Genomic DNA, 16,889 nt, shown 5'->3' with positions numbered 1-16,889 from the left:
CAATACCAATTTTACATTCATACATATCTGTGCGTTTTATCTGTAAACACCAGTGTTATACCACTCAGAAACTCAAAGACAAAAACAAGAGACTATTAAACTCAGAGGAATAACCTGTAACAATGGGTTTAGGCTCTGCCAAAACATCCTGGAAATACAAGCCTTTTTTCAACAAGCTACACCACTAAAAGTCATGTTGTGTGAATGCTCCCAAGATCCTGCTGACACACATGCTTTTAGTTCAAGCCACAGGAATCTCTACAAATGTACTGTTTCAAGTCTGGCTATAAAGCACCGACTGGAACACACCATGTGGTTTTCACAAGGAAGAGCAGAATAAGTTACATTCTTTTTTATTTATTTTTTCCTTCTGTTGTCACGGCAAAATAAAGTAGTAACAACTTTTATTTGTGATTCCTCAGCAAATCTAACAGCCTCTTGTACAGCTGCTTCAGGAAACACCAACCTGTTGGCAGGTCCACCAGCTGCAGTTCATTCCTTACCAGCCCTAAGTTGTTAGGTGTTGACGTGGCAAAGGAAATAAAACCAGACAAGCTGATCCATTCTATTCCCCTACAATTAGAAGAGAGAACATGGAGTACATTAATCACAGTACTCAAATGGACAGAAGAGGTGGTATTTATTCTCATGCATATTCTTGAAGTTTGAAAACAGCACAGAGGTAATTTTTTATGTTTTATGGAAATACTATATTTGAGCATAGAAAGAAGTTAAGCATTTACAACTACGATATAAATGCACAAATAAAGTTACTCGTTTAAGTTAAAACCAATGCCTTTCTTTAGGACAATGCTGGCAATAAGGTTCTTGTTGGGTTAAACTAAAATTTCAGTCAGGAGCACAGGTAATTTTTATGGCAAAATCCCTCATGTACTCAGCACTGGAACAGATTACCAAATCATAGACTCATAGAATGGCCTGGGTAGAAAAGGACCACAATGCTCATTTGTTTTCAACCCCTGCTATGTGCAGGGTTGTCAACCACCAGGCCGGGCTGCCCAGAGCCACATCCAGCCTGGCTTTGAATGCCTTCAGAGATGGGGCAACCACAGCCTCCTTGGTTATTCCCACTGGAACAGGTTGCCCATCAAGTAACTCAGATTTTTAAGCAAAGAAAAAGGGAGAAATAATCACAGACAGGAGAGTGAGGAGACGGGTATCTTGCTATCTAAAGAATGCAAAAACAGAAGTGACAAAACAAGAGAGGCCCTGAACACATTTCACAAGATATCAGAAACGAACTCACTGTCCAAATTATTTTTTCTGCTCCTTCAGAACATGCAAAGGCAGCCACAACCCAAAATACCTCAAGTGTTGCAAGGATGTAAAGTTATAATGCATGTAACAAAATCAGCACCTTTGGGTTTGGCAAGTTCTTGAGATACCCCACAGACCACAACAAGATAGAGAGTGAGGTGTGGTGGTGCCCCCCAGGACCCCAAAGGCCCAACCCACCCCACTGCCTACACAGTGCTCTATCTACGAATTAAATCAAGAACAAATCTGAATGAAAACTGACACTGTTCTAAAATACCTGTCCCTAAATTAATTTCAACAGGGATTAAAGGATTTAGGTTTTCCTCAAACATGGATTACTAAAAATTATCTCCAGGAGAGCTCGGTCCTCTATTACTTCATTTGTAACATCCATGTCTGTCATAAGAATACATGTGAGTCATATTAATCATTTATTACCAATAAATCCAATTTACATTGCACTGAGACCAAGTTTCCTAAACACAATTTAGATCAGGAAAAGCAAAAAGCATTCCCATAAGATTTTATGCACATCAGCTATAGCCATATTTATCTTTCTTTTCTTCCTAATTCAAACTATTAAAAAACAACACAAAAAGGGAAGCATTGCTTCCAAGTCCTCAAAACAAGCTTAAAAATTCAGAATCCGGTCTTTTTCCCACCAGGACTAACAAAAGTTTAACCAGAAGCTTCAATCATCACGAGAAATACACAATTATTAAGCAAAACACTACAAGAAAGACTGAACAGAAACCTATGATTGCAGTAATGTTTCCCATTTCAAGTCTCTAAATAGTCCTGAATACAGGAGGCATTCTGAAATGGAAGAAACATTAATTCGGACACCTTGGCAATCTTTATTATTCCACCATGCTTTTTTCTGGGCAAAGCACAGAGTATTCACAATGCATTGTTACTGACAACAGTTATTCACCATTCTCACTCAGAGACCTGAGTCATCTTCTGCCCCTCACTCATCTGCTCAGATTTAACACCAGAAGTCCTTTTGTTTGCTGCCAGCTGCCCATGTGTCAGTGCCAATAAAGACAACAGAATCCCAGGACACCCATCATCAAAAGCCAACCTCAGCCTAGCTAACAGCTTGCACCTGAAACAATACAAACTTTCTGTCACTGTCATACGTGTAAATTGAGAAATCTGAAGGAACTTATTCCCCAGACTGATGAAGACCGTGGTTTATGTTTTAATGAAGGAAACAACTAATGCTTTCCCTATTGCAGTAATTCCATTTGCAAGATGTCTCCATAAGAGACAACTTTATCTCCTAGTACTACAGGTTACGTTCATCTGCGATCTGTTTCTCAGAAAGGATCTACTCTTTCAAAATGTAAAATTGAGAGATTCTGGACATGCAACTTATTTCAGTTACTTCTGGTGTAAAACTTCTGATGAATGGTTTCACTGCAGACAAATTATAGAGTAGACTAAAATGGATAAAGAAACAAATGACATTTTCTAGTAGAGAAAGAACTGCTGTAACCTTACGACAAGGCAGCTGTTAGTTCAATTAACTAAAAGGAGAGAGACAAACATTTCACAGCCCACTTGTTTCTTGAACCCATTTATACTTTTTGCTTTCCACAACCTGCCATAATGATGACTTTGGAATTCAGCTCTGGATCCAGAGATTTCATTGTATTGTCTGATGAGTGTTAAGTGGCATAACAAAAACCACCGAAATAAATCTAGCACACCAACATTCATATGGCAGAAGTGGAAAATATTTTATTCATCTTTCTCTGTGCAGGAATTATTACTTTTTTTTCTAGATGGGGAGAAATGTTTCCTAAAGGGGAATGAGCATAAAATCAACTGTCAAAACTTGGATGTAACTCAGCAATCCTCAAGTTTTGCCTGCAGGCCATTCTATTTACAGCCAGTAGGGCATTTCTATGTACACATTGAGCATATTTTCCTCTGCGCTGATGATGTACTATCATCACCTATCTTACCTTACACTACATATAAGGAAAAGAGTTTTTACAGCACGGGTGGTGAGGAACTGGAACAGGCTGTCCACAGAGCTGGTAGATGCCCCATCCCTGAAGGTACACAAGAACAGGATAGACAGGCTCCGAACAGCTCACTGAGCTGTAGGTGTTCCTGTTCATTGCTGGGGAGTTGGATCAGATGGCCTTTAAGTGTCTCTTCCAACTCAAACGATTCTGTGACTCTACATCAATAACTTACAAAAAGAATTTAGATTGCTCAACTCAGAAAAAATAAGAGTTGTAAGAATTGGTGTTGTTTTCAACTTCACATTCCTCTTATTGGTAAAAAATATAACATTTCTCTGTATCCTAATGGAAGACTGAACTCACAGCTAATTCTACACATGCTATGATCTCTGCTGTTTTTTGCCCACTAATGCTCTTAGCTTAGCCTGACTGACCTATCATCTATGTGGACTCTGAAGCATTTCTGCCTCCTCCTGCCCTGTATTACTAAAAGAAAGCAAATTAACCTCAAAAGGAAAACTAGTAACCCACACAGTTCCAGTGAAATGGCAAACTAACAGTCATGAAAAGAAATAAATACATGTTAAAAATAATCTACCTGTGCCCAAATAATCTAGCTTGGAAGAAAAAAAGCACTAAATCTCCACAAAGTGTAATAATTGCTAGCATCTAGAAAACTTACTTGCTGTTATTTTAGCACAACTGACATGTGAAGGATGGCTGCCAATACAATGATCCTTAGTTTCATTACCTTTTCTTCGCACACCACAAGGCACTGAGTTACAATTACAGGGCATTATCAGCTACACACTAAAATGGTGCTCCCTGAAGGTGTGTTTTCAGTTAAAACTGACATAGAGGCATTATGCAAATTATCTGCATTTTAGAAGTAAAGCAAGAATTCCCACTGAAAGAAAAACTGTTACGCTCCATGAATACTAATTTAACATAACCACAGTGCCTTTTTCTATGCTGCTTAAAGCGCTCCAGGGAACTTCTGAAGATTATGTAGAAAGTCACTCTTGCCATTAAGGGCTGGATTGAGAAACTAAAATAAATATTTAAAAGATTTAATCATTGAGCTTTGAACAAAACTCACAATCACTTTGTGTTCTAAAAATACCACCTGGGTGAGGACAACTGCTAAGAAAGGCATTCTCAAAGTTTGTTAAACACCGCAGAAATTTCGCAACGTGAAAGGCACCTACTAACAATACTTCCTATAACACATGAAACTGACATGAACTGGAAGGAAAAGAAATCCCTTCTCAAAGCTGCCTCTCCAATTTTTATTACTATTTTTTATTAATCTGTGAAGCATTCGTAGTGGTTTTTATTTTGAATTCTAGAAGCTATAGCGGAAAAAGAAACCAACCCAGCATCTCCCCAGGCTACACAACAGAATATAAAATTTAATTTATTTTTCAAGTATTCTTCGTGGCATTAAACAAACCAAAACACCCCACCAAAAAACCACTCAAATGGATTAGAACAGAAAGAGGAATTCTATTTTTGAAGTGTCTGCTAATCACACCACAAATGCAAGTATGCACATGTGATTTTGCTGGTAGCAGTTTTAGAGAATGAGTTCTCTTAGATGTAGCTAATCTGAGACACTACTATTCTTCTCTTTGTGTAGATTGAACACTAAAAAGAAGAGCTCAGCCTCAAAAAGGCTTCAACTCTGATATAAACATTTTATTGTATTTTTACTTTATTAATATTGCTACTAAACTATTTTACTTCGCAAGATTAATCCTGCCTGTTAATATACACCTGGTCAGCACCATCCTGAATATCTTTGCAGTTTGTTTCACAAATAGTTATTTCATTGGGTACACACAAGCACCACATGCAACAGGTTTCAAAATGACTCCATTCCTTAGGATAGCTAAATCCTGAAGACCACATCCAGGACTCAAAGTCTTTGTATGATTTTTAAAGATAAAATTATTTGGACTTCAGTTAGGCCTAGGACTGTCTAGGACTGTGTTAGCAGCAATTTCACAAGTGAGCAAAGGAAATAAATTCTGATGTACAGAATTATTTCAAAGTACACAGTGTGCTAGTCAGGACTATAAATAAAGACACTGAAACAGTTTCTCATGCTAAAAAGACATTTTTGTACCACAATGTGGTAAAGAAATGGGAAGTGGCTGACACATACACTAGATCAGAAGGAACAGAAAAAAATCAAATATATATAGTTTAGTGGATTTTTCACTTTAATCTCAACACTGTGTTACTGCTTATGTAAAGAAAAGATACGTCCAGTCAGACTGCTCAACAGGCAATTACTTGGGTGCCATTAACAACAAAACAAGACACTACACACTGCTCTGAACACATTAGATGTTTTAACTTTTGGCTCCCTAAAGGATTATGCTAGGAATTAAACTCTTACTTGACTTCGCAGGAATGGATGCTCAACTCTTTGTGTAATAGTCCACTTGTAAGATGAAACACCAGGACAGAGCCATTACTTGTACCTATAAAACATGATTTAATAAAATAAATTATGGAATATTCAGACTTGTTTCAATTTTCTATTCTATATTTTAGCAAAAATGCAGGATTTACAGCTATTTTTCCTTTCTTCCACTTTTAACTACTGTACTTTACCAAGTTTAGAAAAGGTATTTTGATTTCTAGCTTTCAAACCTTACATTTTATACCCTCCAAGATTCTCTTCAGCCAGCAAAATCAGTTTGAACAAAGTCAATTTCCTGAACCTATCTTCAGAGCCTATGGAAAGCCTGTTGATTCTTCCTGTATTTTCACAAGGTACCCAGATGCAGGAAAACAGGAAGGTTTTTCTTGTTTGCTTGTTTTGATGACTCAAGATGAGTAAATGTCTTAACAAAGAACATTAACTGTTAACCATCAATAACCTTAGGGGACAATCCATGCATAGATTTTACCAAATCATTAAAATAAGTCTGTTTTCTCATCCCTGAAATAATGATCTTTTGGTAACACATAACTGTAGTTGTATTTAATCTAGAATGCATAATTTGCTGAGTAACCAATAAACCAATCAAGATACTTACCAACAGCAAGGAGTGGCTCATACTGCTTAATGTTTTTTGTTGTAAGAGGTGGGCACATGCGAATAGCAAATGGAGGCAAAGGAAGCCCTGAAAGAAGTCCAGTCAGCAGGAATTTGAGATGAACTTCCTGCAGAAAAGGACTTTTCAATTGCTCTTCTCCACCAACTGTGCCTTGCCCTGCTAAAAATTAAAGATCTTGTCAGTATTCAATTTTCATCTGAGATGACAGAAAGAAATCACACAGGAGTTTATACAAGAAAAACTACAAATAACCTTAAAAGGTACCAAAACTTATTTGAAGAGGCATTTCTTCTTGTTGAACTTGGTAAGATAAGACTGGCTAAATCCCATTTCAAATTACATTCTTTTCTTAGTGTAAGTGAACTTTGAACGTTTGTCTTCAACATCATAACCTCCAAATCATTAATATTTTCTAGCAGATACGTACTATATTTCTTTTCTTTCAGAATTACTACTTAATTTACACACAAAATAATTCTAACATATGCAGTCTTAAACTAAAACGTACAGTGATTCAAAAATCCTAGAAGTCAGTATCAGTAATATTAGTGGAAAACACTCTTACCTATCATGTTGTCTAATGAGAGGTCGGGCAGTTTATTTTGGAATGTCCCTACAGGAATCCCACAGAATGAGACCGGGGAATACAAAGGTGATGCACTTGAACTGCTGTAAAAGAAATGAAAACAAACTCCTGAGGCAAACTGGATCACTTGTTGACTCAGGTTCTTAGCTTTGCCTTCTCCACAGGCTGCTCTCTCACTTATTGCTTGCAGAATATGTTTACAAGATTACACCCAACGCTTACCAGCAGATGATGTAAACAGAAATACACACATCTCAAATTCATGTATCCTTTGCTCTGAAGTGTACCTAATCACTCAATGGAGGCTTCTCAGTGTATTAAAGTAACACTAAGGAGTACAGCTAAGAAACATTGTTAAGTATTTTTGATATTTTAAAAACAGATTCCCACATTTTCAATCAGAAAAACTTCTTACATTAATTCCAGATAACAAAACCTAATGCTAAAGCAATGCCCTTCATGTAAACAGAAGAAACACAACAACCTTTGTATACACAAAGCTTCAACAAAGCCATGAGCTAATGGAGGAAAACTCCTTAAGTACCAGTTAAAGACTCTGCCAACTAGAAATATGGACTATTGTTCAATATAATCACTGAGCCAGATTCCTCTAGGTTCAGTGCTTCTTATAATATCATATAACATTCGGCTGGGTTATACAGCCATGACAAAAATCAATGCTTCCAAAATGAGCCTAGGAATCCAATAAATACATCCCAGCAACATATAGATCCTATACAGCTATGCTGGTTACGCCCTACAGTGAATCCATCTAATAGTATTTTGGGGAGCAAGAAGACAAAAATGCTGCAACAAAAGAAGATGTTGAAAATCAAGTATTTCTGACATTTAAAAGTATACTATGCGTTTTGTTTTAATGGCAAGAATTTATTTATTTTATCCAATAATGTATTAAAAGTTTAATGCAACAGAATAACCTTGTTGTACTGAATGTTTGAGAGGCTTCTTAGACTTGAAACTGTAAAGGCTTCATATATAATATTATTAATTGTTTACACAGGCATATTCAAACCACTTACTGTGCACTCACACTGCTCTGTGTCAAACTGATAAATAGCAAATTACTGGAACTAAGGGCTCCAATCCTGACAAAAACAATACAGTCTGCAGAAAGCCAGATTACAAGAAAACACTCCCCTGAAATAATGTGAATATTCATTCCTATCTTTTGTTTCCTTATTCCAAATATCTCCCTCATCCTTTCATTCATACACGTGTATCACATGCCACACACAGAACACACCACCATTACTTTCAGAATATAATTAAATATCGCTTGAAAACATATGATGGAAACTTTGATAAGAAAAACAAAGCCATTACCTGTTACGTAGATTTCTGCTGGCAATACTGGATTTTAACTCCCAGATCATTACCCTGCCATCACTGACAATGAGAGCTGCAGAATTCTCGTTCACTGGGCAGCACACCATACTGAATGGCCGAACTGTTTTTGTTACTCTAATTGCATCACACTGACTTCTTAAATCATAAACCAGCTCCTGAACTGGGTCTGGATCTATAACATAAACATGCCACAATAACAAACAATTAGAACAAAACCTACAAATATCCACAAAATAATAAAAAAAGCAAAAAAACAAAACAATTTTTGGTAGAACACAGCATAAATTTACTGAAGACAAAAAACACTGTAAGAGTTGCAATTCACCACTCTGCACAAGGCATGATGGTTGACACTGGTGCTAAAGTACTGAATAAAACAACTCGAAGTTCATTTCTGGCCATTTCTGACACATAACTTACCTGGCTCTTCATTTGGAATTCCAGTTGCAGAGTAGTTAGATCTGCGAACTCTTAAAGTTATACAACCATTTTCATGTAGACAAAATAAGCCATCACGTTGAAAACAAGGAATTACCTACGTGAAGAGAACATATTACATAGGGTTAAGAAAATTTTACTTTGCAAAAAATGCTTGTAACTGAACATTAAACTCAGAATGAATGTGCAAGTTGCCAAAAAATGACCATTAAGTCATCATTTCAATGGATTTCTGTAGCTACTCTACTTGCAATGAAGGAAGTCAACAATCAGTGCTGGAAAAAGTTAAAGAAAGAAGAAAAAACAAACAAAAAAACAAACAAGAGCTGTTTTAAGATAGATAAGATTTAAAGTTTGATTTCTTAAAACTATTCTTATTTAAGAGAAACTTTTAAATCAAATAGTAAAACTACACTATGGCACATTTGTGTAGCAATAGGTGGCTTTGAGAACTTCAGTGAGCTTCTATTTGAACTGCCTGTTGCAGTCCTCCTTTAAACTTATACGCAGTCTCTAGTTATCACTTTGTTTTATAACTTCTTTTTTGGTAACAGAAATGTTCGTGATTACAGGAGAATAAAGATGTTTCAATAAGATCTCAGACTAGATGCAGACATCCAGACATGCAAAGGCAAAAGCTCAAGGCGCCAGTATTAACCTCTGCATGAGCAGCTTAACCAGAAGAGAATGAACTGCCCATTCTCCACAACATTGTTTCCATGCTGGTAACTTGTGCAGCAACACAAAAGGAAGCAGGTTTGCTACAGACATCAGAACACAAAGTTAAACAGTGCTTGGTACAGAGGATGCTTCTCCTGATGAATTAATTTCTTTTCATTTCCTAGCATTAATCAAAATGCAACAAACAGTAGGTCACAATCTCATAAATCATCTTAATAATCCATTACAATGATAGAAACCAACCCAATTGTCATTACCTGTAGGAAAGGCACACCTGTTCTTTCAATTGCAATCACACCCACTGTCTGATTCACTTCCAAGTCAAGAATCAGAATTTCTCTGGGATAAAGTAACAACATGTAGTTTCTTTTGGAAGGCAAGTAGGATAACTGAAGGCAGTCATTGAGTGTCACAGATTCAGCACTGGAAAACATGAAAAATAAACTGAGTGGCCCAGAAAATGAAGGCAACATTCTTCAAGATAGGTATATAAAGTTAAACGAATTGCATGTACACATCATGCTGAAGAAAATTATACTTACATTGTGTTCAGTTTGGACATGTTCTTAACTGATTTAATGTCCTTTTTAAGGGTTTTCTGTTTGTTTTAATCCTATCTACCATATATTAAACCCCCATTATCAGCTTCTTGCATCTTATTCCTGTCTCCAGGACTACAAGCCACCTTCTGTTTGTAGCCATTTTCCCACTCCCCTTCTCCTAATCTAACATAAAAATCACTGACAGTCAGAACTTTCATCCAGAGCTCAGGGATGTCAAGGGAGAACAACATCCAACCTTCCTTAGAGGCTGTATTTGCTTTACATGGCAATAAGTGATTTTCACAAAAACATGACTAAAAAACTAAATAAATCACACAGTGCAGATATCATATGAAAATATTACATTAAAGGGAAAGCTGTAACTAAAATGAGGGACCATTTTTTGAAAGGGGGCATCAACTGAATCTCAACTAAAAAAAGCAAAGCTGAAAAAGCATGAATTAAAAGAAACCATAGACTTTCCCTACAGATGCATCTTACTTGAAAGCCATGAAGACATAAAAATTACGACCAGTTTACATACCCCACAATACTTTTTTTTTTTTAAAATATTTAATTACATTTAGTCAATTAAATTATATTCAATGTAGTAGTAATCCAATACTACATACAGAACACATAGGCATTAGAAAACCAGTATGCACAAAGAAATCTACCTTGGCTTTTCATTACTGATTAAGATTTTTACTTTATCAAGGGCCTTCTTGGCTCCTGTAGTAGCAGCAAGCCGATGGGAAGGACTGGAATGGGGACTGGAGATGTAAACCTTCTTCCCTGAGCTGGCAGGAGCTTTGGAAGGAGAGAAGTCTGAGATGAACACTATTCCTTCACTGGTAAGCACTGTGTGGGGAAAAACCAATTATCACCAAATGCAATCTGCAATTCCGTTATGGCATTTTAGTTCAATAAGACTTTGGTGGAGATAAATGATAATAGCCTTACTTATGTATTAACATTAATGTATTAACAAGTCAGTATTAAAAACACAACCCTGAATGGCTTAATGATAGAAATTCCTTGTTTGTCATTCCATATTTGTTCAGCACAGTTATTCTCTGTCATCAGCTGTTGTTTGTTAAGCTTCATAATGCCAATAGAAAGCAGAGTTGCCCACGCTGGCTGTATAACCATTTTATCTTTGCATGCAGCACATTGCTCAAAGAACCATTAACACATGCTATTTGCGTGGCAAGATAAAGGTTCAGCTAAACTGTAAAGATGTAGCTAAGATTTTACTACATATTTATACCCCAAAGCTCTTTTTCTATGTTGAACAGTCTGACAGATAGAAAAGAAAACCACAGCTAGAAAGCCTGGAAACTGCAATTTGTCTCTTAATACATCAGGAGTGATGAAGACAAGGTAAAAATAGTGGCACTTTATCTTAGTTTCTTTCCACTAAAACCTGAATTAGCAGACACTACATCCCCCTTATCATTTGAATTGTTTCTGAAACTGATGCTCACATTCTTCCTCTAACAAAAGCTTCTGTTGAAGATACCATCTAGTTCAGGTCTGCTCTTATCTCACTGGATCCTCTCTCAGCATCCAATTATTTTATAGCCTTTTATATCAGTTCAACAGGGATCTCTATGCCTAGCTTCCTCAGCTCTCTATCCACATCTAAGGTGCATTCCAACTTCCTTATGAAATCAGAAAGATTTCAGATCTCTAGCTTGTGTTTTCTATTCATGTGCACTTTTACTCTCCCAATTAGGATTTTTTTAGACAATCTCTCAGAGGCCAAAGACTCCCGTCTTTGTTTAGAGACTTCTTCCTGGCATTAATAACATAATCCCATCTAAACCATTACTTCAATCTCAATACCTCTACTTAGACATTTTGGTCTCACATTTTTGCTGGTTGCACCTGCCAACCTCCTTTCTATGTTACATAGAGCATGTCTTTTTTACCCTCCCTTATATCTCCCCACCAATTTGAACCAATGGTACTATAACACAGGTATCTGCAATTCTTGACACAATCATATTGGTTTTTTGCTAGTTCCAGTTAACTAAAATTACAACTGTCTTTTCTTCTTATTTTATACATACAAACTTACACGCTAAGTGGGATGGATCAAACGGGTCAAATGAAAAAGACAGAATATTTTCTGCATAACTTTTCTTCCAAAGTTTGGTGCCCGTGTCTGCATTCCACAGCACAATATAATTAGGTGGATGAACTGCAAGCAGCAAATCTCTAGAAGCATCTTGATTCCACAACCATTGCATGTCTGCCGAAAGAAAGAAGGGCCAGTAAACACCAAAAATGATTTTCAGAAAAATTTTGTTCTATTTTAAAACAATTCTTTTTCTGTAATACATTGTGAATGGCAACTTGTAACAAGATATGCAGAAGTCTTCAGAGTGTACCCTTCTCTGTGGGTTAACTTCTATTTTTATTAAATGCCTTAAGACTATTAACAGTATAGGAGCCCTAAAATAAAGCAGTACTTCTGGGGCTGGGGAAGCATACCAGACTCATCTTCAAATCCAGAAAATCCTTAAGTGGTCCAGTACATTCTTCCCAGTTCAGCCACCCCTGGTTCTTCTAGCTGAGTTAGCTAAGCTAGAAATCAGGTTTTTCTGCCCATTTATCTTGAGTGATGCTGATTTGTGCTGACAGACAATCATGTTTCTTCATACTGACCATCTAAGAACTGTATTTGTATATTTGATTGTGCATTAGTTAGTTTCTTTTTAGAACTGAACTCAAGAATCCTGTCAAAGATTAACTGAAGAAAACATTTGGTTTCAGGTTGAATACTAACGCCACCCCACCGTCAATCTGATACGGTGTGTGGTTCTTTTCATTATGACTAATGTGGTTCTGTACAACACAGAGTGATGTTTCAGACTGAAATACACTGGCTGAACTGAGCTGAGGAGATGGACTTGTCCGTGCTACTCTGTAAAGCAACTTCCACTCAAACATCGTGAATTATCATTACCTTGTATTGGTTTTGCATGTTCTTGTATTTCACAACGAGCTGTTCCTGTTGCCACATCCCACACAATTATTTTACCAGTGACATCAGCAGAAGCTAAACGTAAAGAATACGGAGAGCCAATATTGTGATGGTAATTTTCTTTAGCCCATTTAACCTGAAGACAGAGATGAAAAGTGGTGAAATGAGGAAAACACAAACAACAGAGAAATCAAACTCGACATTTTTCAGACTGATTGTTTTGCTACTTGCTGCTGAGAGAGAAGATGCTAAAGGAATAAATAACCTTAATACTATGCTAAGAAGAATTTGCCTGCTACAAAACTGATGTTGCAGCTACCTTGCTGTATGTTGTCCCAGTACCTGGCACAGAAAGGGTTTGGCCAAACACAACTCTTTTTTGTAGATATTGGAAAGATGATGCACTAATGCAGTTGCCTCTGGGCACCATTAACTGCAACATGAGTTAGATTTGTAACTGCACTCAGGGCACTGTGCTACTACCCCTGTCAGAGGTCTGACCAAGAAGCCTTATCAGTCCTGCTCATTAATAAGGAAAATGAGTCACAAAGGTAGTTTTTAATCCTCTCTTTTTCTGATGGATCAAAAAATTCTTCCTGTAATTACACTTTCTTTTTTTTCCTTTTTCTTTGTTTTCTTTTTTTCTGTAAAAGCAGCTCCTTCAAGCAGGTATCATCCACTCTGTACAAATTTATGTCTCCCATCAACACAGAATTACCACTCCGACAAACAACATGGGGTATTTTTCAATGCAATTACTGCCTATTCCAGATGCAGCTGTAACACAGGAAGACTTAAAAGGTCAACAGTTAAACAGACCGCACAAAGCTTATATAACAACTGCTCATTACCTGGGTCAAAAAATATTGTGCTACAACTTATTATCCAAGCTCAGTGGAAATGGTTGAAACACAGACATCATTAAAGCTGCCATCTCCGTATCATTTGCATTTTCTGTACTTTCTACACAATTAGAATCGTAGAATCATTAAGGTTGGAAAACACCTCTAAGATCACAAAGTCCAACCATTAACTGTGCCAAGAAACCCTCTCTCTCAGTGTCTCATCTCCACAGCTGCTGAACACTGGGGTCTCCCCCACCTCCTCATGCAGCCCATGCCAATGCCACATCACTCCAATAAGAAATTGCTCCTGCCACACAACCTGAACCTCCCTTGGCATAATGTGAGGCTATCCCCTGTTGTCCTGTTGCTGTTACCTGGGAGCAGAGGCCAGCCCCTACCTCATCACAACCTCCTTGCAGAGAGATGTAGAGAGCAATAAGTTCTCCCCTGAGTCTCCTCATTTCTCCAGGTTAAGCCACCCAGTTCCCTCAGCTGCTCCTTCAGATCCTTCACAGCTTCAGTGCCATTCTTTGGACACGCTCCAGAACCCCAGTGTCTTTCTTGCAGTGACAAGCCCACAATTATCTATGTTACAGTAGATGTCTTATTAATTTTCAAGGCTAGCCTGGAAACAACTGAGGATAAGGGGATGTTTGGCCAAACAAGCTGCCAAAAGGCACAACAAAGCACTGCTTAACTAAGTGCTGTATGTGATTGCTACAAACAGCACACCTTATTTAATCTGTGATAAACGAGAAGTAACCTCTCCTTACTAAGAGTCAGATATGATTTTATAGGTCTAAAAGCCGACCATCAGCCACAGCCCCCAATGTGAGCATGTGTAGTTTGACAACGACAATTTCAACTGCTTACAATATGTGATTTCGATTCAGTAACCACACACGCAATAGAGTTTAATAATAAAAAACCACGTGTGTCTCACCTTGACAACATGGGCTTTGTGCCTTTCCAGAACCTGCAAGGTCTGGGCAGTATTGGCGTCCACCACCAGCACGAGGGAATGGCATCCGTATGCAATCAGACCCTGCCAGCCCCTAGGAAAAGCACGTCCCGTCACCAAACCGGCAACAAAAAGAGCAAGCAGAACTTCACACCAACACAGAGGCGGGTGTTTTGTACCGCCATGAGGGATGAACAACCCCCCTCACACACACACACACACACCCCGGAACTCTACAACCCAGCCCGGGCCCGCCCCTCTCACCAATCCGCCGCCCCCCTGTTGGGAGCGCTGAGGGAGCCCGTCAGTGTGCGCGCCGATAGCTTGATGTTCACTGTGAAGGGCTGCATGGCGAAGCAGGCAGCGTCAGGCCCAGCCCCGCAGCCGACGGCCTACCGACCGCGGCACGACCCGCCGCCGCCACCGCGCAGGAAGCGCAGCGCCACCCCGCCCCGACCTCCGGTCCGTTCCCACCGGGCTCCGCCGCGCCCCGCTTCTCGAGAACGTTAGTTCCGGCTCCAGGAGCAACCTGCAGCTGGTGCCTTTTCCAGCTCTTTTCTAGAGAAATGGAAAAGTAGAATCATTGTACATTGCTGACCACCATTTTCAGATGAACTTTAATGTTTTATTTCTCAAAGTCTTCTCATCCAAAAACGTCTCTCTTGGTGTTAAAGCAGATGAATCGCTGTTGGGAGATGTAGAGGGCTTCTTTGTTCCTTGATCACAGTTTGAAGGCAACATGATCTACGGATCCACTTTGCAGAATTCTTAGCAGTCATTAACCTCACTAATTTTAGTTGTTTTTTTCCTAGATCTGTACTCAGGACACAGACATAGAGGATGAGTATGAGAGTGACTGTAAGAAAAAATAAAGCCAAATACTTCAGATAAAATAAATAACAAGACCTATGAGCTTTGGGCTCATGTCTCTAAATAATTATGCTGTGAGCTTGAAGTAGAAGAAGTAGGATTAAGATGAAGATATATTCACAGTCTCTCTCCTTTGCATTTCTCTTTTATGTAATAATAATTACTGAAGGAATAATCCTGTGAAAACTTCTGGGACTTCTTTAATTTCCATGGCCTTAAGTTAGAGCTTCAGGAGCTCCTGGGATCCCACAGTGAACCACCATAATTCTAGATTGTGTGCTGATGTATTTCATTATTCAAAACCCCATCTGAAATTAGGATAAGTAACTAATTCATATATGCTATTGGGCACAGCTATATTTGCCTTACAAATTATGTGACTATTACCTTAGCATTATCATCTCTTCTCCGGGTATTTAAAACTTCTTATGTTCTTTCCTTGTTGAGAGTTGAGCTGTTTGTTGAGCTGGGGCTGTCAGTGAAAAATAGACAGCACTATGCTGTTCTCAGCTCTGTCAGGGCTCATGCACAGACCAAGGGGATTGCACAGCTATCTGTACACCTCATTGTGCCATATCCTCTGCCACCATCCAAACAAGGGTTTGTTCACCACATTCAGTGCAGCTCCAGTCTTTGTGGGAGATACTTGGCTACCATGAAGGACTTCTGCTGTCCCGGGCTGTGGTTATATGTTCCAGTTCCTTGAAGGTATCAGCAGCTTTAGGCTACAGTTTATGCTTTAATTATCAAATGTAGTTATGTGGACCTTACAGACACACACAAAAAAAACAGCTGTTGTTTGAGTACATCCCCATGCATGCAAGAGACTATTTGGCTTCAGCCATGTGATAAGCAGACTTTCAGACCTCCACACTATGACAATATTCCCATACTTGATTTTATTTACCTTTCAGTTTCTGACTTTGTTAAGCACAGAAGACAAACAAAGGGAGGTTTAAAACAAACAAAAAGAAAACCAACCGGGCCTCCAGAGGTTGGCGTGATGTTCTTTCTAGGAGTGCTATCAGCTGGAGAGCTCTCAAGTCTCTGAAGCACAATCTCTGTTCAAGTGGGAATTGCTATGAAATGCAGGGCTTAAATCTCTGAAATGTAGGACTTCTACAAGGATACATGGTGTTCAACTCATCATTAAGGTCACCTGAAGTTACTCCGTTGATGATGAAAAAAATCTCAGAAAAGATAAACTACTTGTGAAACGCTTTTTTTCCCCCTATGATATCGGGAAGGATGGAGTATATTCAGTTCAAAGACAGTTCT

At 38.4% G+C, this 16,889-nt stretch overlaps 1 protein-coding gene across 2 annotated transcripts in view; it reads right to left on the bottom strand.

Annotated features, from left to right (window-relative positions):
- Window positions 1-15,212, bottom strand: part of WDR11 (WD repeat domain 11) — a 31,554-nt gene extending 16,342 nt beyond the window's left edge. The window contains exons 1-12 of one of the 2 annotated variants that reach the window (XM_072340275.1): window positions 15,006-15,212; window positions 14,724-14,835; window positions 12,918-13,071; window positions 12,027-12,200; window positions 10,621-10,804; window positions 9,659-9,824; window positions 8,703-8,817; window positions 8,259-8,454; window positions 6,894-6,997; window positions 6,308-6,487; window positions 5,662-5,746; window positions 467-573 (exon numbers count right to left, since the gene is read on the bottom strand). In XM_072340275.1, the coding sequence (XP_072196376.1) occupies window positions 467-573; window positions 5,662-5,746; window positions 6,308-6,487; window positions 6,894-6,997; window positions 8,259-8,454; window positions 8,703-8,817; window positions 9,659-9,824; window positions 10,621-10,804; window positions 12,027-12,200; window positions 12,918-13,071; window positions 14,724-14,835; window positions 15,006-15,091 (1,663 nt within the window). In that variant the 5' untranslated portion in view covers window positions 15,092-15,212. The remainder of the gene's footprint in view (window positions 1-466; window positions 574-5,661; window positions 5,747-6,307; window positions 6,488-6,893; window positions 6,998-8,258; window positions 8,455-8,702; window positions 8,818-9,658; window positions 9,825-10,620; window positions 10,805-12,026; window positions 12,201-12,917; window positions 13,072-14,723; window positions 14,836-15,005) is intronic. The other variant, XM_072340276.1, reaches the window with a different exon arrangement.
- Window positions 15,213-16,889: the final 1,677 nt, after the last annotated feature.

This window comes from Excalfactoria chinensis, chromosome 6 (genome assembly GCF_039878825.1).
Source record: "Excalfactoria chinensis isolate bCotChi1 chromosome 6, bCotChi1.hap2, whole genome shotgun sequence".
NCBI lineage: Eukaryota > Metazoa > Chordata > Aves > Galliformes > Phasianidae > Excalfactoria > Excalfactoria chinensis.
The sequence above is the reverse complement of the archived record's forward strand: the minus strand, read 5'-3'. Positions and strand labels throughout refer to the sequence as shown.